General features: G+C 37.3%; 3 protein-coding genes and 1 long non-coding RNA gene across 7 annotated transcripts in view; 2 read left to right on the forward strand and 2 right to left on the reverse strand.

Moving 5' to 3' along the window:
- LOC139985192 (protein ABHD13-like) overlaps window positions 1-1,428 on the forward strand; it is an 18,934-nt gene extending 17,506 nt beyond the window's left edge. For both annotated transcript variants that reach the window (XM_071999454.1, XM_071999453.1), the window contains one exon: window positions 362-1,428. In XM_071999454.1, the coding sequence (XP_071855555.1) occupies window positions 362-442 (81 nt within the window). In that variant the 3' untranslated portion in view covers window positions 443-1,428. The remainder of the gene's footprint in view (window positions 1-361) is intronic.
- Window positions 885-16,800, reverse strand: LOC139985193 (activator of basal transcription 1-like). Of its 2 annotated transcripts, none has more exons than XM_071999456.1 (3): window positions 16,660-16,800; window positions 13,456-13,623; window positions 885-2,896 (listed from the first exon to the last, which is right to left on the reverse strand). In XM_071999456.1, coding segments are annotated over exons 1-3 (660 nt in total). In that variant the 5' UTR covers window positions 16,661-16,800; the 3' UTR covers window positions 885-2,405. The 2 variants fall into 2 exon arrangements, with proteins under 2 accessions (XP_071855557.1, XP_071855556.1); XM_071999455.1 differs by lacking the exon at window positions 16,660-16,800 and adding an exon at window positions 16,160-16,487.
- Window positions 5,731-9,004, reverse strand: LOC139985194 (uncharacterized). Its single transcript, XR_011799342.1, has 2 exons — window positions 8,347-9,004; window positions 5,731-7,273 (listed from the first exon to the last, which is right to left on the reverse strand). It is a non-coding gene; the product is annotated as an uncharacterized lncRNA (long non-coding RNA).
- The window catches only part of LOC139985191 (lysophospholipid acyltransferase 2-like), a 17,998-nt gene continuing 9,236 nt past the window's right edge, over window positions 16,629-25,390 (forward strand). Inside the window, exons 1-7 of one of the 2 annotated variants that reach the window (XM_071999451.1) lie at window positions 16,632-16,768; window positions 18,935-19,080; window positions 19,625-19,795; window positions 21,252-21,307; window positions 22,617-22,671; window positions 23,962-24,139; window positions 25,163-25,253. In XM_071999451.1, the coding sequence (XP_071855552.1) occupies window positions 16,712-16,768; window positions 18,935-19,080; window positions 19,625-19,795; window positions 21,252-21,307; window positions 22,617-22,671; window positions 23,962-24,139; window positions 25,163-25,253 (754 nt within the window). In that variant the 5' untranslated portion in view covers window positions 16,632-16,711. Of the gene's footprint in view, window positions 16,769-18,934; window positions 19,081-19,624; window positions 19,796-21,251; window positions 21,308-22,616; window positions 22,672-23,961; window positions 24,140-25,162; window positions 25,254-25,390 lie in introns of both variants that reach the window. The other variant, XM_071999452.1, reaches the window with a different exon arrangement.

The following is a 25,390-nucleotide window of genomic DNA, read 5'->3' on the forward strand; positions in this document are numbered from 1 at the left end:
TGGGGGCTGGGGCAGATGGTTATTCATGTCCTTCCTGAATGTTGAGCCCATGAGGTTGAATGGTGCGAAGGCATTGCATCCAGTCTCTCTCTGCTGATATAGGTCAGGACGGCTGCCTTAAGATTCAAACCCATTAACGGTTTGACTACTCTTACAAAGGCTCTTTAGTGGATAAGCAGTAAGCTAACAGTTTTGTATAAAATTGTACCCATTTCATTCAAATGAGTTTTGCTGCATGTAGTCATATCCTGTCAAATGACAAATACCTGTTTTCTATCATTCCTTTAATACATGTTTTTTTGTTGCCATTTTTGCATAATGTAAAATAGACTAACATCACAGACACTGTTGTTTCTTTCAGTATTCTGGTGTATCGAAGCAGCCTTCCACATCCGGGCAACCTGTCGAGCCGCCCTCTCCTCTGGCCACCACCCCTCATTAGTTTACATCGACGTGTAAGGTACACCAAGGCGTCCAGGCCCTCTGTTGATCCATCCTTTCTGCTACAGTCAGCTCCCTCTTTTTAGTTTACATCATATAACAAAGCGTATTATCGTGAGTTCATCCCATTGTCAAGCAGTGAGCCAGACGTATTCAACTAGTTCTTCTCATGATCAGCAGAAAGTTACATTGCTGTTTCAAACTCAGTCAAATTCATGAACATGAGGTCTGATATTTGTATAATAAAACTGTTTAACCAAAGTACTACTTGACTAATATTGAGTCATAAATTAACAAGAATCTCTCAAATGAACAAATTGAAATACTGTATTGCTTTTAATTCCCTAAGATTTATTATAGTACCTTAATTTGTGATCAGGAGATAACGTCATTCCGTTGCCGTGTTTTTTTTCCCAGCAATCATTTTGTTAGTTTTTTTGTGCGTGAGTTTCGGGCCGTTTTATGTAAGTTTCCAAGATACTTCACATATTACAGGACCCTATCCCTCAATAAAAACATTTGATATTAACATAATGCAGGATTCTACTTTAGACTGAAACCAAGGAATCGTAGAGAATGTTGTATAAAAGTCAAAGCATATCTAATGGTAAAAGTGCAGTCAAGATACTCAGTGTCCACATGAATTAACAAAAGAGAGGTTGATTTGCATAGAAATCATGTTCAAGAAGAAAATTAGTGATAGCCTTTCCTTCATACTGTGATGCTTGTACTCAGTAGCCATTAAATATATCCACAGCACCTGTGTGCTGCTCATTGTTTGAATTTGTTAAACATTAGTGAGAGCTTGAAATCTCTGGATTTGTTTTATGTAAATACAATTCTGTTCTTGTTGCCGTTTAGTGAAAGTTGTATATTTATTTCAAAGTATCACAAAGGTGGCCTTTCAATATCTAGAAGGAACTTATTTTTTAGTACAATATTGTATACAGACTTCAATTGAGCCTAATAAAGTTCATAAAGATGTGATTTATTTTGTTCATATTATATTTGTTGCATTCAATTGTTGATACTGCAGAACTAGATACCTTGTCACAGTAAAATATCATGAGTGCTCCATTTTGAGGACAAGAAACAACACATGAATACATTCATATTAGGACAAACCTTGTTTGCAATTTTAACAATGAGAACTATCAGTTTGAAACTTACAAGAGACATAAATTTAATATCATACGTATCAACTTAATCTCTCCTCTGCCCCTTCCCTTCTTTCAGACTTTTCCATGATATTAAAGTTAAGTTAAAATTAAGTTAGTTGTTGAGCAAAGTAATTTAATGGGTGGGAGAAAATAATCACACTGGTTGTGCAATTGCGCACCAAGAAACGTTGAGCCTCGGGTGTCAGCCTTGTCCACGATGGATAACAGGTCGTTTAGGTCCGCCACTCTACCGTCACGCCCACACGATACTCCTCTCGCCGACAGAACTCATCTCTCCGGGAATTGGTGTTCGCAGCCACCTTTCCGCCTGAGGCGTAGAGCACCCTGTTCAATATAGTCTGCAAACACATCTGAATTCATAGGAATCAGCCATCATACTAGTATTAGTTCAATAATGTATTCCAACACATCTGAATGCATTGGAGTCAGACATCATACCAGTATTTGTTCAGTACAGTCTGCAAACACATCTTTTGAATGCATTGGAGTCAGCCATCATACTAGAATAAATTAGTACAATAGAGTCTGCCAACACATCTGAATGTACTGGAGTCAATATTCATACTAGTATTAATTCAGTGTGAGTGCGTTGTAGCCATGATTCCACTAATCCAAATCACTTCAGCATACTAGTTAACCATGTTATCAGTAATCATGATTTCATTCATATATTAACCTTAATCACCCATCATGTATGAATTCAGTGCAGTTTGATATCATATCATGGTTTTCATCAGCCCTAATATATCAGTATCAATTCAACATCGAGACATTACCCCTATATCATGTCTTTTTAAATATCTTTGCCAGAGTGCTCTTTGCTATTTTTCCAGACTGTTTTACTGGTCTCTCGTGGTTAATTTCACTCTCGGTCCTCACTTGGTGAAACTCATGCTGCCCCTGTGTCCACACTTTCCCCTGTTTCTCCTTCTTTTCTTTCATTTTCTGCAGTCTTTTACTTTGTTCTACATTCTGAATGTATGCAGCCGTTTCCTTTTTGGCTTGTGTTAATTCCATCCTTCCTCTTTGAATTCTAACTTGTTTTTCAAACTCTAATCTTTCTACGAGATGTGCCCATTTGAATCGAGGTAAGTATTTAAGGCTCCACAGCTCGTCGTAATACGCGTCTCTCTTCTTTTCTCCCATGCGAGTATTGTGTAGTGAGGCAGCGACTCTTTTTGCTGTTCTCTTCTTCTTAAACTCAATCCATCCTTCTGTATACAGTCTCGCCTTGCTTCCTCCTCGTTTCCTACGTTGCTGTCTAAAGTAATCATCTGTTAACAGAAAAAGAAAATGTGTAAAAGTAAGTTGGCCTGACGTTTTTGATCCTAGCAGGATCTTCTTAAAAGGCTAAATGACAAGTACAGGTAACAGTAACAAAAGGGAAAAACCATGCACAAAATACAGAGAGGTTAATGAGCATGGTGAACACAAAGAGATAGATGTAACCTGGATTAGTAGACAAGGGATGGGGAGAAGAAAGAAGGAAACCAGCAGGGGAAGAGGAGAGGTAGGAGATAAACAGTGGAGGGGCAAAGAGAGGATTAAGGGAAGGGGGTAGGGAATAAACTGGAGAAGGAAAAAAAGAAGAAAGTACACTGCATGAGTGACACATTTTATATAAGAGTCATATTTTGCAATTGTCAAGATTCAGTGCCAAATAAAAACTTCAGGTTTGAATGTACTAGTTATGTTTGGGCAAATGGGTAGGCGCTAATTACGAAAATTAACTGATGCCTAGTTCGAGTTTTATCAATGACCTTAACTGTGTAAAATGGTTCGCTATCTGCACGTGCATTATGTACGGGAAGTTTTCACGTGCAGAGATCGTTCACAGAAACTTGTTTTCTATTGTTATTTGGTTGCAGCCAATGATCTTAACCTTTATCATAATCTTTTTCGAGACAACCAAATGACTATTGTTCTCTATTGTTCGACAACTGATTACAGGAATTTCTTAAACCCGCAACAGTATCACTAGGGTCTTGTGCTTACCAAGGAGATCTTTCTATTATGTCATGGAATTCAACCAAGATGTACTTTGCTATTTCTTATTTTCAAATAATTTCCCAAGTTTCACCTCACTTGACTTAACATGATCTCCACTGAAAATAGGACAGTATAAATTCTAGACACTAGACTTCAGCTTGGTCACCAGAAATAACTCTTATAATATATTCCCTTAACTTGTGTATCTGCTTTTGCGAAGCTATGACTTCTGAAAGCCTGTGTTTTTGGCAGCGAAACAGCCCAAAGCTTTATATTTCGTGGACTCGATTATTATTGCATCCACTGACCCCAATACCATAAGACACAGTATGTATACTGGCCTATAATAGCAGCGAATCTTACGAAATATGACAAGACGTTTGGGCAGTTTTTTTATAACTATCATTTACTTTTAATAGAAGAATTGCTACCCAAAATGAGTTAACAAGTGTGTGAAAAATTCTAACAACCATTTTTTTCTCTAGTAACTGCATGTTAATTGGAAGGGTGATGTTAATGGCTCACTAATACCAAAAGTATGTTGAAAGTCCACTGTTGTTTCCCCTCCGCAGAATGATGTCACACGGTGACCTATATATTAATGAGCTTTTACGCTTCACGTTTCTGGTCAGTGAGAATCTGCTAACTTTAACATCAAATTTCTCTAAATTGCTGTCTCTTTCGAATGATAACCACAGTATTGTTTAATTACTAAACTACTTTAGTATGAGCCAAAGAATAAAAGAAGGTTTTTTATGCCTACAGCTATGCATTTTCAGGGCTAAAAGAAAGTAATTTTAATGATGGAAATCATTCTACAAGGCAAAAATAAAGCTATGAGCATCAGTCAGGACTGTGACTTCCTGAAGGAAATAAGGTGGGAATGCATATATGCCTCCAGGTAGTCCCAGGGAATGGAACTGTCTGGAACAGAAGGTCTAGTAGGCCATGGTACATAGGGCATTTATGTGCTGTTTTCAATTTCCGTGCAACTGATCGAGGGAGGGGCTAAATTTATCACAGAATGATGAATTAAGAGTTGCTAATCACAAATTGCTTTATCCCCACGCATGGTTGTGGTTAAGCGAGAAGAAAATTCATAGAAAAGGGAGTTACATTACCATACTTAAAACCAATATACCAGTTCCACTACTACTGTTTTACTGAAGTGAGAAAGTACACTAACACTGCAAGTTTCATGGGAGTTCACTCAATTTTTTTTATTTCAGACCTTGAATGAAATCATAAATGAATTATGACTGCTAAAATATGTAAGCTAATTAACCAATTGGTTAATTAGATTAATTAGTTAAAAAACATTGTTAATTAGTTAATTATCTAAATGCATTAATTATTAAAAATCCTACTAATTTATTAGCCAGTTAATTAATTAAGGCCATTTTAATCAGTTGAAAGGATTGAGTATATATGGTAGAGAACAAAAAGGAAGGAAATTTCAAATAATCTTCAAAACTTCATCCACATCTTTGTTTGTATTTAGAGAAGTTTGACTGAGTAGGTTGTAACATGGACTTCCTTTAAATAAAGATTGTCTCAATTGCCTTGAAAGAATGCTATACCCTCCCAAACCAAATTTGACTACAACTCAAACTATGAGCACTTTGTTCATTCAAAAGTGAAATACTTTTTCAAGCCTGATGACTCAAAAGACAGATGCTTATCCACGCTATTCGAGGTGCAAGAAGATGAGAGATACTACCTCCCCTGGATGACACGATACCATTCCTAGTTAAGTCCAAGCATTGCTAAAATAAGACCCCCTCTCATCAATTTTCCTGAAAGAATGCTTACATCCTTCCAAATACAATATTCACTATTAAATACAAAAAAAAACAAAAAAACTACCACACTTCCGGGTGGGGACTGATACAGCACTCCAAATAAAATACTCAATTTTCCTGAAATATGGCCACATCATCCCAAATACAATTTTTTCTAGTAATTTACAACAACAAAAAACTTCCAATCTCTGATCATTAGCATTTTGTTCATTCGGAAAAATTAAATCCTTTCCCATCCTGATGACTGCCAAGGCTGATTGTTTACCAGACAAAGTGAAATAATACACAAAAAGGAAATTTGCTTGTTCTCTCGTTTATTTCATTGCTCATCTCTCTCTTTTTCTCTTTCTCTTTTACTCAGTCTTTACAAGTTGTGTTTTGTCTTATACTCATTTCTCACTCAACCTTTCTCTCTGAAGAACAGTTTACAACTGACCACTGTTTCTAAAAACACACTATTCAGTAACTCAATACAATACATGCTAATTTCACATAACAAAAACAGAATGGTTGGGCAAACAATAGATGGCATTTTGAAAGCATTTGCCTATTTTCATAACATAGCAGGTGCAAAATTGTTAAACTACTTTACTCTCTAGAACATTCTCCCCTTCCATGAGGTACTCTACCTCAAGTATAAAAAAACAAAACAAAATTAATACATTTTACTCATACATTAACCATCAAGAATCTTTCTTCATTACTGCAAATCTATGTACAGTAAGATATTTGTGGAGTATTTATATCACATAATATTGAACTTATATATAACACTTTCTGTCTACATTCGACACAAACACATGGAAACACTTTTAAATTAAACATGTATGCTTATATGGTATGTTCTTATACCAAAATTCACTGATACAAATGCAATAGATCTTGGATTGTGTACAGTCTGAAGGGAATTTATAACCGCTTCTAAGTAAAATTTACTTTACCACAAAAACTTAACTTAATCTAGGATTTCCACACGACAAATCTTTGTAATGTTTCTCAAATAAACAACTCTAATCTAGGTATGCTTATAGCTTTAACAGGAGCCACCTTTGCTTTTGAAGCTACTAGCTGCACTCTGATTCCATTTACCCCCATGGTTGTTAAATAAACCACAGCTGCATATGCATCACTCGAAGCATCACAAAACACATGCATTCTTTGGTCTGCGTTATCCTTTGGGCACAAGCATATTCCAATATCAATTTTGTCTAAATTAACTTAATTTTCCAACCACCTTCTGATTTCAGATTCTAGACCCCCTACATTAGGATCATCCCAATCAAGTCCTTTTTCCCCAATTATTTTGCATTCAAATCTTAGCTACTACTATAATAGGCCCAATAATTCCAAGAGGGTCAAACACTGATGATAGCTTGCTTAAAACAATTTGCTTGGTTAAGGTTTCAACATTACTAACCATTACTGGCTTCTTAAGTTGAAATTTGTCTGACTCTGCATGCCAAGTCAATCCTAAGGCCTTGTTGACGGCAACCTCTGTCTAGTTTTATCAACTGACTTAGCCCTATGTTCCTTTGGAATCCCTTCTAAAAGCGTCTTTGAGTTTGATATCCATTTCATGGGTTTCATGCCCGCTTGGCCCCGTAGAGCAACCAACTGGGTATACAATTCTTATATCCTTTCCACCATTAACAATCTCACACCTCATAAGTCTCACAACCAGTCTTTTCCCTGTGAACTTATACGGTTTCATTTTGACGGAATGACAGATGAAGCATTCATTCGGAAACATGTGGCGTTCCCTCCACTCTCTTGGACCCCTTGTATTGTCGGACCAGAGGGTGCGTTTCCTTGGCGGTTCGTTTTCATCTGCGTCATCATTCAGCTTGTTTACATCCATTTCTATATAAGTAAAATTAAAAGAAAAAATAGCTGTTAAATAATGTTTTGCAACAAGAAAGGTAAGTTTTAAATTTTGAGCAAGGATTATTTGCCTCCACAGTTTTTGTTACTTAAGATTCAAAGCATTTTGCCCCCAACTTTCACTCCCTAATCATTAGGATCATTCAATAATCAAAAAGGAAAATAATATTTAGAATTTAACTTTTATGTTTAAAAATTTGAAAGAAGAATAAATTGCCAATGTTCAGCAACATGCTCTAGCAAAATCTTTGAATTTCTTAAAGGCATTTAAAGTTACCTCGCAATCTTAACACAAGTTGACAGAAAAGGTTACATTTCCAAATTCAAAATTGCATATACCCTTGTAAATACTGTTTACCGTATGTGCCGTAACAAAAAAATATATGTATATATGTCTTCTTCCTATTGAGGGTCCATTCTCATAAGTCATAATGAACTAAGAAGTACATGCATACCATCAGTGTATCAGGACTACGTATATTGCTCATGTGGGAATGATGACAAGAAAATTACAACAAGAAAATTAAATTTTGCTGATAAAATATGCTCTATGTAGGCTATATGCAGTAGGCTATATGCAGTGTTTTTGATCAAACCTGTAATTTGCTTTGTCAGCCTGGTGTAACCCACAAGTTGAGACATTTGAAAGAAATATGCTGGTCAATGGAGTTGTTTACATCACAGTCAAACTGTTTACTAATAGACCTTATACTGTGTGTGAGCATATCTTTTCTGGATTGAATTCGAAATGCCAGATTTGAATAAGGGTAAAATTTACATAGGCCTAGTACTAGTAGATATTATGCCTTGCACCAGCAAGATATTTCTATCGCTATATTACCTTTGCAAAGTGGTTATATTGTGTACGTTAAAATTCGCCAAGTTAAGTCAAATTGGCTGAGCTCTACGCCGAACATACATTTCTTTTCCAAGTGGGCAATTTGGAAAAACAGTGGTAGGGCCTAGCCACCTAGGCCTAACTAAAATTAAGGGGCTGGTTGGGAAAAAAATGGATCAATACAGAATCTTACATATTTTTGACTAGTACATACCTGCAGCATGTTTTTCAGCGAGTTTTGCCTGCCTTTTGACTTTACTTATGTCGCAAAACCGTTTGTAACATTCAACGTGGTATCACCATATGTCTCGAAGTAGTAAAACTTCCCCAACACATTATGAAATTGTTAACGTTAGGCCGATCGCGGAATTTCTGGCTATTTCTGCCTCCTTGCAATCAAATTGTGTCCACTCCAAGGCAAATTTCTTAAATCTCTCTTATGAATTACTTGTCAGTTCAATAAATTTTGATTTAGAGCAATCTTTAACGTGTATAATACAGTTTTCTCGAAGCGACTTTCGTGTAACACCGCCACTACTGAGCGCGGCCATTTTTGTTTTCGGAACAATTGTTCTGTCAATATTAACAAACGTTGTGATTGGTTGATTCGCCGAAATTTCGTGTATGCCTCAAGAATGTCCCTCGTACGACATTTCTGATTGGTAGAAAATAGCCTCGTACAATAACGCAAAAGGACCCGATTTCTGTTAGATTTTTACCGATTTTTAAGCATATATACCAGCATCGCAAGTGGGGACAACTGAATATCCATTCAGAATAATATTTTCATATTTATCATTCACATATTATCCCCTCCCTCTTTGAGTTGCACGGAATGAAACGAAATCAAGGGATGTACCACGGCCTATAGAGTTTGATGTTTGCGTGTGTTGCATACAGATTTATCATTGGTTTGCCAAAGATGGAGAAAATTCTGTCGCAAACTTCCTGTTCTAACGTCCATTTGTTGGGATCTATATGTCCCCTGGACAAGGCGTCTGCCCTCACGTTGAGTTTGCCCGCAATGTGGGAAACTCATAGCTAAGCGGCATAACTGGGCAGGTCCAAGCTATTTGAACTGTGACGTACGGGACATTTCAGAGACTTAAATTTGTCTAAAAGTTATATTAAATCTATTTTCCAGAAACTTTTTCAGGTTTTCATATTTGTTATTGCTGCTACTTTATTACAAACGCATGAAGATTTCCTACACTTGCTTTAATTAGGTCCCATCTTAATTAATGTACAGTGTGACGTACGGGACCAGAGAATTTTGTGTTTTTTTACTTAAGAGCAAAGTTGAAACCGCTCTGAAATTAGGAGGGCAGTGATCAAGCTGTTATAACTAGTGAATAGCCTAACCTTCCAAGGGCTAAGCTGTAACATATTAGAAAAAAATATGAAGCCATTCCAGTACAGTTGTTACACAAATGAAAATTGTCCTGTGACGTACAGGATATGTGACGTACGGGACAATTTGTCCATATACAAATTGACTATGAAAACTCATATTTTTATTCCTGAATATACCATAACAAGCTGATTTCTACATAAAAACATTAATTTGGATATGCCAGAACAATGTCATTGGTAATTTCATGCCATATTTCCTTCTTTCTGGGATACGGAAAAGAGCAGTCACTGTACTTGTGAGATCATTCCTCATAAAACATGGAATATCTACTCTACACATACATCAAGTAATCATAACATCAATTCTAGCTTTTTTAGACCACAAATGATTCAAGATGCAAAGTTTGGTGCAAAACTGTTTTGGTATGTACAGTATACTGTACAACACTGCACCATACTCCCCACTAATGACCCTGAAGTTGAAATATGATCCATCCCATTCAAAATATACCAAAATGTCCACAGTAATGCCACGTAATGTCCATCTATGAAACTAGTACAACAAAGAAAACTCTATAGACCTAATACTGGTTACCAGACCAAATAGTTAGAACATCAATTCTTGCTTTGTTAGACCACAAATGATTCAAGATGCAAAGTTTTGGTGCAAAACTGTTTAAAAATTGGTATACTGTATACTGTAAAACACTGTATCATACTCCCCACTAATGACCCTGAAGTTGAAATATGATTCATCCCATTCAAAAATCAAAATACCTGTATACCAAAATGTCCACAGTAATGCCATGTAATGTCCATCTATGAAACTACATAGTACAACAAAGAAAGCTCTATAGACCTAATACTGGTTATTGAACAAACTCATGAGTGATTGTCCTATGCAAAATTGGGCGAGCGAAGTTCAGGAAACAAGAACATACTGTAGTTGCACATTATCATAGTCACACTTCACAATAGGCCTACGAAATTTTGAAATGCAAACTCAACATTCTTGAAGTCGTCCTCATTCAATGTCAATGTTGAATAGCATTGTAGATGATTCTGTATCCCCCACACGCACAATTGACTTCCCAATAGTCAAACAACACCTGGGCTGTTGGTGGTCATCAGTCAATAGTTTATTTGGTGCCATGATGTGCTCTTCAGGCATGCAGGGATTATAAGTTGCAGCTACTGTACCAGCTTTCAACAAAATAAACTTGTAAGCATTGGAAGGTTTCCAGTAGAGGTCCCCATTGGAGCCCATGTATGTTTATTATGTATAAATACAGGGTTTCCACCACACTATGTCCCGTACGTCACATTTTGTCCCGTACGTCACATTTTTAAATTTGATAATTAGATTTGCAGTGAATATTATTTCAATTTTTTGGGGATGGATATTGTTGAGCGATGTTCTTAATTAGAACTTTATAGAATATCACAAAAAAAAAAATTGTTCCTCCATATCAAAACTTGAAAAAAGTGCTGAAAATTGTGACGTACGGGACATCAGTATTTGGACACTAGCTAATTAGCATATTTAATTGATGAACCCCCAAACATAATATGTCAAAATTATTGGAAGGAACGGTGTATCATGTCCCACATAACTTATATTCAATAAGTTCATAATGCTGGCAGCGAAATAGGATTCCAAATGTCCCGTACGTCACACTGCAATTTGAATTTATGCAAATTTGCTGGCTGTAATTGTTTGAATAGGCAAAAATATTCAAAAAAATTATGAAAATCTGAAACTTCAATAATTCAGCTTTAACATGACACCACATTTTGGGTGTTTCAGTAAAGTTTGAAATTTGGCTTCTAGGGATACAATAGCTTGGACCTGCCCATCTTCTCTGAGTGGGTGACCCCCCTGTCGGTTGATGTAGGACACCACTGTGGTGTTGTCTGTAAATATCGTGCCCTGTACGTGTTCGTTGAAGGTCTCCAGGGCTCTCTTGACTGCCATCATCTCCAGAATGTTGATGTGGGACAGTGGAGTGTTTTCTCTGTTGGGAACCACGTCCCCCAGGCCGTGCGGTTGCAATGCCTCTGATGTTGTGAGCTCAAGCCCTTCCAGGCTCAGACGTTAAGGACCAAGTCAAGATGAATAAAGACGTCGTCAATCCCCACAGCGCCTCTTTTCTGTGAAGGTACCACTTCAGTGCTCTGACAGGACAACAACTCTTGTCCTCTGGAGCTGACGAGAGGTTCTTAATCTGAGGGATGAAGATGTCCCCCGGCAGTTGAGCAGGAAGTTGAGTACTTGATTCTTGGCCAGGAAGGACGGATCAGGGACCATCCTCACCTCATGGTTCTCAAACCTAATGTGGTTAAGTTTGGTGGAGAGGCAACATCTCCTCCAAGCTGACACCAATGTGACAAGGAGTAGCGTTACCCAATCAATTTTATTCAAAGTTGAACAAACCTTTTCCTTTCCCGAACCACTATAGGCAAGTCGGCTCAACCCCGGCCAGATCCGGCCCCTTTCCCATTACAGTATGTAAAATGGCTACTGTTGACGATGTATGAACATTGCACAAGAAATGACTGAAGCATGTGGTCTTAAGGGACCACGAAAAAGTTTGCAACAAAGAAATGACTGTGTTATGCACATTTGACTTTAAAGCAATGCAGAGAGAACAAACATACTAAATCCTTGTCAGTATCAGAGATGTTAGATTCTCACAAAATTCATAAACTTTCTCAACTCATAACATTTTGTAATCAATACAATGATTCAGATCTGACTGATAATGTTAGATACAATTCAAGTACAACTTCTACCATGATTGCTCTTTGTCGAATGTGTTGGCAACAAGGCCTAACTTAATTATATTTGAGTGCACACATGTGATAGCCTATAGCAAAAAATTCACCATTTTCGACAGAGGGGAAAGAACCTTACAAGTGATTGTTGTTAAACAATGTACTTTGTGTTCAGTGAGCACTACAAATGCAAGAACTTTTTCAGACGATGGGTAAGGGACTATTTAGCCAATCAGACCACAGGAAATACAGAAAAGCATCATTAAATTTTTTTAGCATGTAAATCTCTGTAATGGAAATGTTGCTAACTCTGTACCTTACAGTTGATTGTTATGATCTGTAGGATTGGAAGAAATTTTGGTTCTTTAGAGAAGTTCTGGGTTTTTAAAAGAAAGAAAGATGTTCATTCAAAAATGTACTATTTTGTTATGTTTATGCATAGACCTACTTGTGAGTGTTTGTACTAGATCATAGATGGGTTTGTTCTCAAAAAAAAGTTTGCATCCTCCCGGACCGCAAGCAATTTAAAGATTTTGTGTCCCTGGCTGAAAAACATTGTGTCCTGAACCCAGAATCCTGCGTTCGTAACAATGCTGGATTGCCTACAAAAGTGTTAAGTAAATAGGTAGACCTGTACCAACTTCTTAACCTTTTAGCATAACAAAACATGAAAGCTGTTTGATCTGTACATGTTCCAAAATATTTCCTTCATTCAGGTTCATGAGCTCCTCAAGAATACAGAAGAGCACCACACCAGTTCTCCACTTCCTAAGGGATTTCTTTTCCAGCAAATTAGGTCAAAAATAGTTGCAACATTACATTATTAAAATGTCATTTTTGCTGACCACAAGAGAGACAGAGAGTAAGATATTGAAATTACAATATGCTCAGCTCTTATCATCCTTAACAAGAGGTCACAAAAATATGTAAATATAGTTCATAATTGAAAGTAGCTTTATATCAGAGTTGAATGAAACTGGTTTGGATTGTCAAGCCAGCCACTAATGCATAAGCTGTAGTACAAACAGAGGCACACAGCAGTTGTGTATTCACCTGTACAGTGTTAATATGCTTGAACATTATGTGAATATTAGGTTTTAATTTCCTACTACATGACAAGTAGCCACTCTGGTTACAGTATATACTTAAGATACAGCTGGACAATTAAAAGAGGAATACATGATGTTTACTGTACCTTCTGCTTGAAGAAACACTCTTCCAATCTCTCCATATTTTGCTAACATCTGTCTGACTCGTGAGGGTGTCATTTTCTCAGGAACTCTACCCAAGTACAGGACACCATATTTGTATTTCTTGGTGACTTCTGAGGTTGACTTGACCAAAGTTTCAGCGCCTTCATTCACTAAAACAAAGTACAAAATTACAATGAGTCACAGTTTTTTGGTTGGAATCACTTGTAATCAGTTTCTTTAAAAGAGTATTGCATATAAAAACTGAAACCTTAAACATATATATATACTGTATGCTTAATCATTACTGTAGTTTCCCTTCTCCTTGGCAACACTTAAAATGCCTGACTGATTTACAGTTTGTGTAAAAGTAAGTTGGCCTGATGTTTCGATCCTAGCAGGATCTCAGAAGAAGATCCTGCTAGGATCAAAACGTCAGGCCAACTTACTTTTACACATTCTCACAGGCTCTCTAGTGGTTAAGCAGTTTGCTAACAGTTTTATTTTATTTCCATTTACAGATTGTAATACAATGCACATTATTGTAGGTGTGACATAACACAGCCTTAGGACCATTGACAACAATTATTGTTTAAAGTTACATCTTGGCTTTGACAATGGATTACAGAGGATGGGACAGGAAGTTACTCTGTCCACATATTGTAAGGCTTATTTTTGATAGTTCCAGACTGTATTAAGTTTGTAACGGTAAGCCGGGCCGTACACTATTAACATTAAACCGAGCGTAAACAGGAAAGTCTTCATAAATAATCTTCAAAAGCTGATATTTGATAAGTTCCATTTTGTAATATAACAATAACTTGGGATGATTAAAATACACAAGCATAAATGCAGATTATAAATATAAATTACAGAGCCCTCTGTTATACGTCTGCAGGCTTCGGGAGATCAACTTTAACTCCCAGATACGTCTTTAGGAGACACTTAAACCCCGATTCTAAAATAACAAATTACGACGCAATGCACAGGGGCGTGCAGGGCACACGCTCTGCCCTTGAACCTGATTGGTCCAAACTTATAGCTAATCCCTCACCCCATTCTTGATTGGTTGAGTACCAACCCAGTATGCAGATGAGCACATGCAAATGAGCACTCAACCAATTTGAACCAGTTTTGCTGTCTTGCAGCCCCACAAACCGAATCATTCAAAACATCTGTACACGCTTCTAACAGCGCGTGATTCATAGCCCGCCACACCACAGAGCAAACCACCAAAACGTGACCATATGTGTGACGTCATAATAACAACAAGTAAACATTATGTTAAACAAACTAGAATACGCTTCAAAATATTTACCTTCCTAGTTAACAGATGTTAAGCTACTGTATTAATTAAGAAGTGACCACACTATGATACCATTGGCAATGACATCATACCACAGGTTACTTTATTGGAGAGATCTGATGTTAGGTGCACATGCAGACAGATGTAGGGCTTCTGTTGTAGAGAGTTACTTTGGAGGTCAAAGCTGTGTAAGTGATCTACTGGTACTTAAGAGGTTGGAAAAGTATGTTGTTATGTTTATGGTTTGTGAATAGAAACTGTTAGTCATCTTTCTGGGAAGTGTGATGTGGGAGGACTTCTTGTCTGTGCTGCTAGCTAAGAGTTTGTAAAGGTGAACCTAGGGTAAGGGGAAGGTGAAGATATTGGTTAAATGCTCTCTGTTATACATACATACCAAGAACGAACTTTAACCATGTATAGTTTATCAGTTATTGTGTTTACAAGCCAAGGAGTCACACACACCACTGTACAGACACTTGCCATCCCCATCACTTTTGATATCCTCCTGCATCAAAGTTCAAACAAGTATCTGAAGCAACTTCAACTGTGTATTTCTAAACAAGACTGCAGAAGCGCAAAAAAATGCTAACAAGCAGGTAGCTGCTGACAAAAGTTTTTTTTTGTCAAATAGCCTAGGCCTATACTTGTAAAAAGTGTACGCACTTGTAACAATGATAGCCCATGGTTATCTGAGGATGATTTCTTTTTAATATATGGCCTAAAGTTCTCCTAGGCCACTTATTTTGTTTGCCGGAAATTTAGGGTAACTTCAGCCTCATGTCAGTCAGACTCCTACTTCCTATGCCAACCAGTGGCAGAAATGGGTAGTTTGTAAAGGCCCGGTCACACTATACCGATTTTTTATCGGAATACTACCCGATTTTCCCTGAGGAATCGAAACAGCCAGTTTTTCATTCGTGTCTTCTAGCCACAGTGATAAAGGACCTGATTTGCTATCTGTTGAGCCATTCCGATGTGGAATAGCCCTCTCCTAACTTTTGACATTGACTCTGTTTCCTTTTATCGGATAGCTATCCGATTACTCTTCCGATTTTTATCGTTTTTCGATGTGACGTCACTTCAGAATGTAGTCCGTTCCAGAACCCCTCAGATTTGGAGTAGGTATTCGAATATTCCACTGCATTCATTACATTCACTACCACAAACCTCACTCTTCGGCCTACAATCGGAAAAATCGGACCGTATTCCGATATAATATCGCTGTAGTGTGACCGGGCCTTAATGGTACCTAACAAGTAACACAACAACCAGCCTAGGCCTCATCGAACAGTACCATGCCAATAGAAAGTTTTACAAGGATGGTGCACTTACACTTAAACACTAAGGCTGAAGTAAGGACTAGGCCTGAAAACTGAGATTAACACTGGGAACAGCATACTCACTTGTGTAATTATCAATTTAATTTTCAGCTGATGACAATTGACATAGTTGAGTTTGACGTTAATACGTTTCCAATCACAGGGCGAGAAAAATGATCATATAAATATTACTGTACACTGTAACGTTGGCACTGACTTTCTGTAAAATTGTGGTTATTTGACCTCTGCTATTTCTTGCACTGAAAATGCACTAGTCTGATCGCAGGAACCCGGGAACAACTACAATTCTATGGTTTTTGTACTACGTATTGCTCGGACAACGTAGCATTAATAGCACGTGCGAATTATAAAGTAGTCGACGAGACAAAACAAACGAGCACATGTGCTGTGTTGGTTGTTTGGAACTTCGACGTAAGAAATAGGCCTAACCTAACAAGTTACATAGAGTGATATTATTACGTAACAACAACGAGGCGAATTTGGCAAATCTAATGTGGTGATGCAATGATGTTAGGTCTGTTGGTAGAGCTCCCTCCACCTGACTAACGCCAGATTATACTTACTGTAATTGTTTCTCCCTCATCTTTTTATGGTCGGTTAAACCCATGAAACAAAATGGAGATTCCTATGTTACTTGCCATTTCGAAAGCTACAAAATTGAAATATCCTGAGGTTAGTAGAAATAGAAGGTAGGCTAGGCGTTGCCTAACTTAAATCGACCGTAGCTATGCTAGAATAGACTGTACTTAGTGTAGGGGCGAACAAAACAAACTCAGTCAGAGCTGTGTAGGCCCTAGGTCTATACACGGTACTGCATGGACTAACTTGGTGAGCTACTGTAGGAATGCAGACTTAAAGTAGTAGTACTAGTAGTATACTGTATACTCCTGAGCTACAGGTATAGCATGCAGATGATATAGCCAAAGTATACTCTACTTTGCAAAATTTTCATATCACAAAAGGAATGCCACTGGCCAGTTTAATTCTTGAGTTTACCTAGCCTAGCTATAGAGTTTCTACCCCAAAATTAAATACTTGTGTTGTGACTAGGCCAAAATTAGAAAATAAGGCTAGGCTATGGACTGATTTGTCTAACTTAAGAGCCGAGTATAGGCCTAATGTTGACTATTTATAAGGCCTAGGTCCCTATACTCCCTGAGCCTCCTCCCTTGCCTAACGTTATTGCAGATTTACGAAGGTTAGCCTACTAGTATAAACCTATGTTGACAGAAGGAGGAAAAGTTGACATGGCCTTTTTTAAATTGTTTTTGAAGGGTAAATATGCCTAGGTTGTAAGTGCAAGTAGTGTGAATTGGTTGAAGAATGCTTTGGACAAGCACTTTAAGCATTGTAATCGGGTCTGAGTGTTTGTGTCCTCAGTTTTTTTCCCTCTCCTTATAGGGTCCATGATGGGGTCTTGAGTGTCCCAACTGATCCTTTTTTTCTACTAAACTAGGCTAGGCCATATGAAAAACTACAAAAGGTGAAGCAAAAAGGTCAACATGAAAACAGTTGGACTGTTATTAAATTGCAATTTACCTTCGATTTCCACTGTAATTTTTACAACTTTTAGAACTACGTAAACTTTGGGACATCTTGTTAAAATTTCTAAAATCAAAAGATTAGATAGCAAACAAGAGGATTTGTCCCGATTAAAGTGACTTTAGGCACCAATTAAATAGGCGCCACTAGACAGAAATCTATGGATGAGGTTTGAATGGTATTTAAATTAATATATTGTAAACTCTACTCAACAAACATGTGAAAAAATGGACGTATCATAAAAAAAATTACATAAATGTTCAATTGTACTTCACTGGGTGAAAGTGATTTAAATTAATGAACTTGCCATGGTAGTAAACTGATGAACTTCGACATCGTTAGGAGTAGGTCGCAGCTACTGTACAGTAGCCCATGTACAGTATGATGAGGAAGACTATACAGTTCAGTAGGTCATACATTTTCTGGCTGTATGAAAATCCCACCACTGTCGATTTTTTATTAGAGAGCCAACAAAGAAAGAAATGCCACAAAGGTATGGTACTTAGTCAGAAGGGCGGCAGAACCAGGGTGGCACAGGGGGAACGTGCGCCCCCACTTTGCCTCAGGTTAAAAATGTGCCCTTTTTCTACATGAAAATTGAGGTGTCTCAAGTTAGCAAGAGGCCAGGGAACCAGAATGAACACTCGGGAAGGGCCGTTTCCGGCCATCTGAGGGGTTTGTAAAACCAAAAATTTTCTTGTACGCTCCGGGCCAACCAATGGTGGCGCCCCGCTCAGATAGTCGTGCATACAACTTTGCAAATCCTGGCTACGCCCCTGACTTTTAATGAATTTCTGTGGGTCAAACTCAAAGCTATTTCGAATGGAAAAAAATTGTTAAGATGTTAACAAGAAATAAACTCTAATTCGGAAGATTCCTACATTAGCAACTAGCATGATTTCACCTCATTTTGTCTCAAAAGAAAACTTGTTCCTTGTTTCCCAATTTGCACCTTGGATATTGCAGTGCTAGTATGCATATTTTCCTTGAGGGAGGGGGGGGGGGCGTTGATGGAGTGATGTGTATACACAAATAAGATAATACAATAAGAGTTATAAAGGGTACTAAATATAAGGCTGCATCAGTCCAATCGAATTTCTGCAAAGTGCCCTTTGATGTCGGTGCCCCCCCAGATTAAAAGTGCTTCCGCCGCCCTTGCTTAGTCAGCAAATCTGCCAGGCATATTATTTGAATGGGACCTATGGATTTAATGTTCAGATGTTGGCATTCAATTGCTTTAAGGATAATTCAACAGTGCATCTAGGTACTGTAACATCACTTTTCTTCTATTTGCAGGTTGTTTTTGTATGCAGTCAGTTCACTGCCCTGTTTTTCTCTATTGTTCTTCGCTGCTTCTTTAAACCCACAAAGTATTCTCCAACTGTGCGTTATACCTTACAGTTATGTGTGGGCTTAAGTATTGCTTTACTAAGCTTTGGATGGTAAGTTTTTACACGGTCTGCATTTGTTTTGGTTGTGGAAGAGTCTGCAGTGATTGGTAGATTTCAAAGTTCAAGAGAAGTCAAAGCAATAAAGCTTGACATGTTGAGCACTTCTCTATAATGATTTTAGCTTTTATTGGGGATCAAAGATCTGTGAGCTCATCAGACATCAAAACTTGGATCATAATAAAGAAAGCTACAATCCCCATTTAGCATCTTGGGCATAATGTTTTATATGCATTGTTGATTTCCCTTTGCCAATTTTAGGAGTTTGGTTGAATGATTCTCAGTGGATGACTATAAAGAGATGTGCTCAAAACATTCATTATACTATATATTTTAGATTTAATAAGTTGTACATCGGTTCAAGCATATAAGCAGGGTAATTTGATGCTGTTATTCTATTGTCCATACCATACATGACCAGTAAATGCTCAAGGGGCTTTACTTTGTTTTATTTATTGAATACATGGAGATTTGGAGTAGATGACAGCTTATGAATTTACAAGAAGATTGCATTATCATATCTCATTTATTCTTACAGGGGAACTCTTCACTTCCTAATTGATGCAACCATTTGCTACATTCTCACGTTGACCCTTGACCCAAGATACTGTCCGTTGGTGGTCACTCTTGTGTCTGTCGCATACATGTCAGCTATTCATCTGTGTTTTCAGTTTTCTAATTTTGGTGTTAACAACCTTGACTACGTTGGGTAAGTATGTCTCCCTTTTACTCGGGTTACTGTCGGGGAAAGAACTTTCTAATTATGAATATCAATCCACAGTGTGATTTCTTACAAAATTTCTTTTGCTAGCTTGTTTTGTAGTGTAATCTGGTGAGATTTCCACCTACCTTTCAGGTTTTGTGACATTGGATTTTTAACTTGAACAAAATACTTGGTTCAAGATGAGGTGTACTAAACTTTGGCATTTGACCATAAATCCTTGAAGCATGAACATATGAGGCTCTCAAAATTCCTGTATTTACTTATGTGCACTTTTAAGAGCACACACTGGACAAACAAAGCGAAAATACTGGAGAAATTGTATGGGTCTAGTGTAGTATGTTTATTAGTGTTTGCACACGGTATCCGGGTACACGCCCGACGCGATACTCTCCGGTTCCTTATTTATTACTCGAATCCTACACAAAGTGTGATTTTTGTTTTTTTTTGGCAAACCAATGGTTAGGCAAGATTTTCCCATTGACTTAGTGTGGTGTTAGGCTACCATGCGGTCGAAGATAACAGCAATAATGAAAGTATTCCATGGATATGTGTTCTGCGTCACAATTTCAGCGAATAAACTAATGGTAAAGGCATAACAGATAGTAGTAGTAACAATTGTTTTAGAGCTAAATTGGATATTTATATGGTCTGATCCAATAGAGGTGGAGAGGAAACATAAGCAGCGGAGGCAGTGCGATGTTAGTAGTGATGTTAATTATATGAAGTTATTAACAAGTTAATGAAAGAAACAAAAGCAAAATAGAAAGTATAATTACACCTACTTATTTGAACATGAAAACATTGTCAGTGGAGAATATATTTCATTTATTATAGCAACCAATTTGTAATTTCTTGAAAATTGCGATACACGAGAGTAAACAATTTTGTCTGGGTACCTGGATACTTGACAGGTAACAGCTCTCTGGTACCCTGTTCCCGATTTTTGGACCTGTGTAAACAATGTTTTTTTGCATATCTACCTGGTATTTTCGGTATATTCGTTTATGACAGATATCAATACCACTGGTATGGTTGTGAATGAAATATCAGATGTACCTGCTATATCGATATATACTGATGCACCCTTCTCTTCCATAGCACCGAATATGCACAACGACAATTGCACAATGTAGTAACAGGTGATATCACCTGGTAAAGATGATAGGTTCTCATTGGCTTGTTTGAATACATTGTTACTAACCGTTACTAAGACCGAACGTTACTTTAAACAAGACCTCAATTGGCATGGATGAAAATGAAATTGTTTTGCATTTATCAACAAGTGGAATCATAAAGATACTGTAGAAAGCTTGTCCTCAGAATATGAGTTCAGTCCTTGGTAAGTAGATGGTTGCAATGAAAATGCACGAAAAAGGGACACACCTGATAGACTAAATACAATGCACACCAATTACCTGATTCCATTCTGTTTTGTTTGCAGACCCCTGATGATATTAACTGAGAAGTTAAGTAGCTTATCCTGGAGTATACATGATGGTAATTATTCATCTTGACTAATGAACTAACAATGAAGGAACATTTGTTTCATTGAAAGACTGTATAATTAAGGGCTATCATGTTTGTTCTTGCATTTTTACTTTAATTCCTTTCTAAAGACCAAAGGAATTTTTGTGATGATGTTTAAGTGGGTATTTGTTACTTTGTACATGTATGTGGTGCCTTAGCTTCTAAACACAATAACTGAAACAATACATCTTTGTTGAAATTATAGAATTGCTACCAAATCATCCTGATTCACAAAATTGTCTCAACACTTAAGGAAATATATATTGTATGGATTACAAAACTCTTCTCATAGTCCTCTGAGCAGGGTTGGCCTCAAAATAAAATGTGGGAAGTACCGCCTGGTATTTTCTGTCCGGGAAATATTATCCACGGGTGGGAAATACTGGGGAATATTAAACAACTGAATATTTTTCATTTCCTCAACTTGTTTATTTATGCAAAAGTGTTACAAAACAGCTTAAAAACCAGAACACCCAGTAAATGCCCAAAAAAAAGAAGGTAATGAAAACTTGTAGGCCCTTTGTACAATCCTGTAAAAAAGTACTGAGCCATGACATGTTTCGATCAAAATTTAACAACTTTTCTGCCAACTTTTTTTGTATGAAAACAATTTACAGTAGTCAATGCTGTAGATTATGCAAAGTGGAGGAAAATCTGAATGTTCACAGTCTGGAATGATATATTGCAGTTACTCAAGAAAGTTTATCAAAATAGTTAAGTGGAGGTCAAAGGTCATTTGAGGTCATCAGTCATGAAACCCTTGTAAACATGTACACCCTCACTATACATTACGTCAGATTCATGAAGAAAACTGCTCATGTTACATCATCGAAACCACAATGCATTTTTGCATTCTGGTTTTAAGTGGAAGTCAAAGGTCAATTGGGGTCAGCAGAGGTCCAAATGTCAAATCGATCTCATCAGGTCAACTATTCCAAATGCAAATTCAGCTCTTTGTTCAAATATGTCCCTCTGTTTTTCTTTCATCGTTGTGGTATTATGCCACACGATTCCTGTCATGAAACCATGTAAAGCACTGACTCTGTTTAGAGTATACTGCCCTCCATCTGTGGTATTAACTTCAGCCAGGGTTATTAGCTTGCAAACTACTCTTGTGCTGCATGTGTACTTAAAGGCTAGTACAACTGGGGGTGGGGGGGGGGGGGTTTGAGACTTTCAGATGATATCTACATGAATTACATGAAAAATCGAGAAGAATCTAATATGATATATTATTAATTTTTGGTTTTACATTAATTAAATCTGTTTCACTTCACAGGATTTACAAAACCTGAACGTGACCTTAATGAACTTCAGAAGAAAATGGTTGTAAGGTAAAGTCTGTTTATGCAATTATGACCCTATTTTGTATTGCACACATAAAAATGCATAGCTAGTGGTTTTTAGACATCCTCTAATCAGTTCAAATTTATGTTACATTGAATCTTTACACTTGTACCCTACCATTGATGTATGGCACATTGTATTATTTTCTTATGGGACTCTGTAAAACTTTATCAATCCTAGCACTTTTGGACAAGGAATTTGCCATTTTCGCAAAAATTTCTAAGCGCTCATGTGACTGCATGCCAGCCTGTGACGTCATTGTGTGGTATCGGTTTAGGAAAACTTTTTATGAAGCCATTCACTTCAAACTAACACTACGCCGATAGGACACTCTTTCATATTGTTAATATCAAAATGCCAAAGAATTGTGTAGTACAGTAGGAGGTTGCAAAAACACATCTGAAAACCGAAATTTAAGTTTCTTTACATTTCCCGGTCATCAAACTGAAGAAAAAACGTCACAGGCTATGGATTAATTTTGTGAGGAGAACCTGCAAAGACTTTCTCGCTCCAGGTATTTCCCACTGTCTGCAGGCAAAGATATGTTCAGAGCACTTAAGAAATGATGACTGGAACAGAGGATGCATTCTTCAGAAAAAATTGCTTGGGACTAAGGGAAAGGAAAACGTTCACTCAAAACACTGCTGTGGCTTGCGTTGAGCATAACCACACGCATCTATCCTTTGTTCGTGGACATTACAGTTTATTTGTGTGAATCTCCACCGAATGTTGTCTGCAGTTTACACAGAACGTTTATGTGTTATACATCCCCCCACCGGCTGTTTTATAATCATAATTTACTTTTAATTGAAGAATTGCTACCCAAAATGAGCTTTTACGTGTCAAGTTTCTGGTCAGTGAGAATCAGCTAACTTGACATCAAGTTGCTGCTCTAAATTACTGTCTCTTTCGGAATCACAGTTTTGTTTTGTATTAAAATACCCCAGTAAGAGCCCCAAGAAAAGGAAATTTTTCTGCCTCCAGATATGCAAGCTACAGTAATGAAATGTTTAGATGATCCATTTTTTGAAGATTCACTGACATTTTATGTTTTGTATTTGTGATCTCAGTTTGACCTTTCAAGTAGTTTGGTTGCTGTTTGAGTTAAGATTTGTCCAAGTTCTTTTGCTTCCTGTTAGGGTCCTTTGTTTGAATGTTTGACAAGGCATCATGTGTAGTACAGTTAAAGAATAATAACTCTCATATTATTAAGGCATTGTCAGAGATCTCATTGTGTCTCAACATTTGATTATTTCCATCATATTTTTTGTTTGCAGGCAATATCCTTCAGTGCTTAAATTCTACAGCTTTATATTTTGTCCTCAAAATCTCTTGGTTGGACCATGTACATTTTACACAGACTATTGCAAGTTCATAGAAGGAGATTTATTCAAGGTTACAGTGAAACATGGAAGTGGAGAAGAAAAACAAGTTTATAAGGAGCCTTCAGCAACAGTAAGTACAAGAGGCTGTCATTATAGTAAACAATTCTTTTAAATTAGACATGAAACCAGTCCAGTGCTCATTATGAACTCTTGGAAACAGCAATGGGAAAATACAAGGTGTTTGATGTTCTCTGCAAGTTTGAAAACCTGAACAAGTGTAAATGTGATGCTATGGGCCAAAATGTTCATGATTGTGTAATAATTTACATTATCAAAGATGGAGGTCAAATTATGGATTTTGGTAGTTTGCATTTATAATGCAATGCATAGTGAGGCTTTTTAAGGCATGCTATTCTACTCTAAGCTTATTATGCCATCAATGTGGCACTCCACACCAAACATCTTACATTAAGGGGTTAATCAACGATCTAGCGTGCGTTACTCACAGGATTAATGCACGATTGGGGGATAATGCAAGCGATGCACGAGGGCGGAGCGTAGCAGAGCCCGAGTGCATCCAGCGATAGCATTAACACCCGGAGTGCATTAATCATGTGCATTAATCATGTGAGTAATGCACGCTAGACCGTTGATTAACCCCATTCATTCATACACTACCATTTGTGTGGGGGGAAATCATAAAACAAAACATTTTTGGTTACATATAACCAAAGATTAATTAAAGTGATGCCCCATGGTAACATGAAAACATGAAGCATGGTAACACGGTAACAATTGTATTCATCCGTCGGTAATTTTACCGTGCGTTACGCACAGGATTAACCATGGTCAGCTGACCTCAATGGACCAATAGGATTTAGGAATCTTTACTAAGTATGAATGAATGAAAGTTCACCATGTACAGTGTGTACTTGACTGCTATGGTAATGTATGTGCATTAACAGAAATTTATTTAAAAGTTTATTATGTGTGTGTGTTGAGGATATATCTGTTATTTCAAATTCAACTTCTGTTATTTCAACTTGTTTGCTCTCACCATATAAGGTAACTTACTGACTTTCCTTGCAAACATTGATGTTGAAATTTGTTGCTAAAAAGTGCATCAAACATTGTTTATTTCGTTTTGTTACAGAATGCAGTAATTGGGAAGCTGTTGTTCACTGGACTCTCTGCCCTCTGCATGTTGACCCTAGTCCCAAGATTTCCCATTATGGGAAATGTTGGTAAGTTGCACCATCTGCCTTTAGCATTTAAAGGTGTCAATAACCTTTTGGTTAATTCCTAAGTATGTATAGATCTATGCAATCTGTTATGGTTATCAGACCAAGTCACTTCCTATCTGTTTCTGTACCATCTCATC

This window comes from Apostichopus japonicus, chromosome 17 (assembly GCF_037975245.1).
Source record: "Apostichopus japonicus isolate 1M-3 chromosome 17, ASM3797524v1, whole genome shotgun sequence".
Taxonomy (NCBI): Eukaryota; Metazoa; Echinodermata; class Holothuroidea; order Aspidochirotida; family Stichopodidae; genus Apostichopus; species Apostichopus japonicus.

Excerpts from the sequence above, each read along its gene's own strand:
- LOC139985193 (XM_071999456.1), bottom strand. Across the intron at positions 2,897-13,455 it reads AGTGTTTCTTCAAGCAGAAG|ATGATTACTTTAGACAGCAA; the intron begins GTACAGTAAACA and ends TTCTGTTAACAG.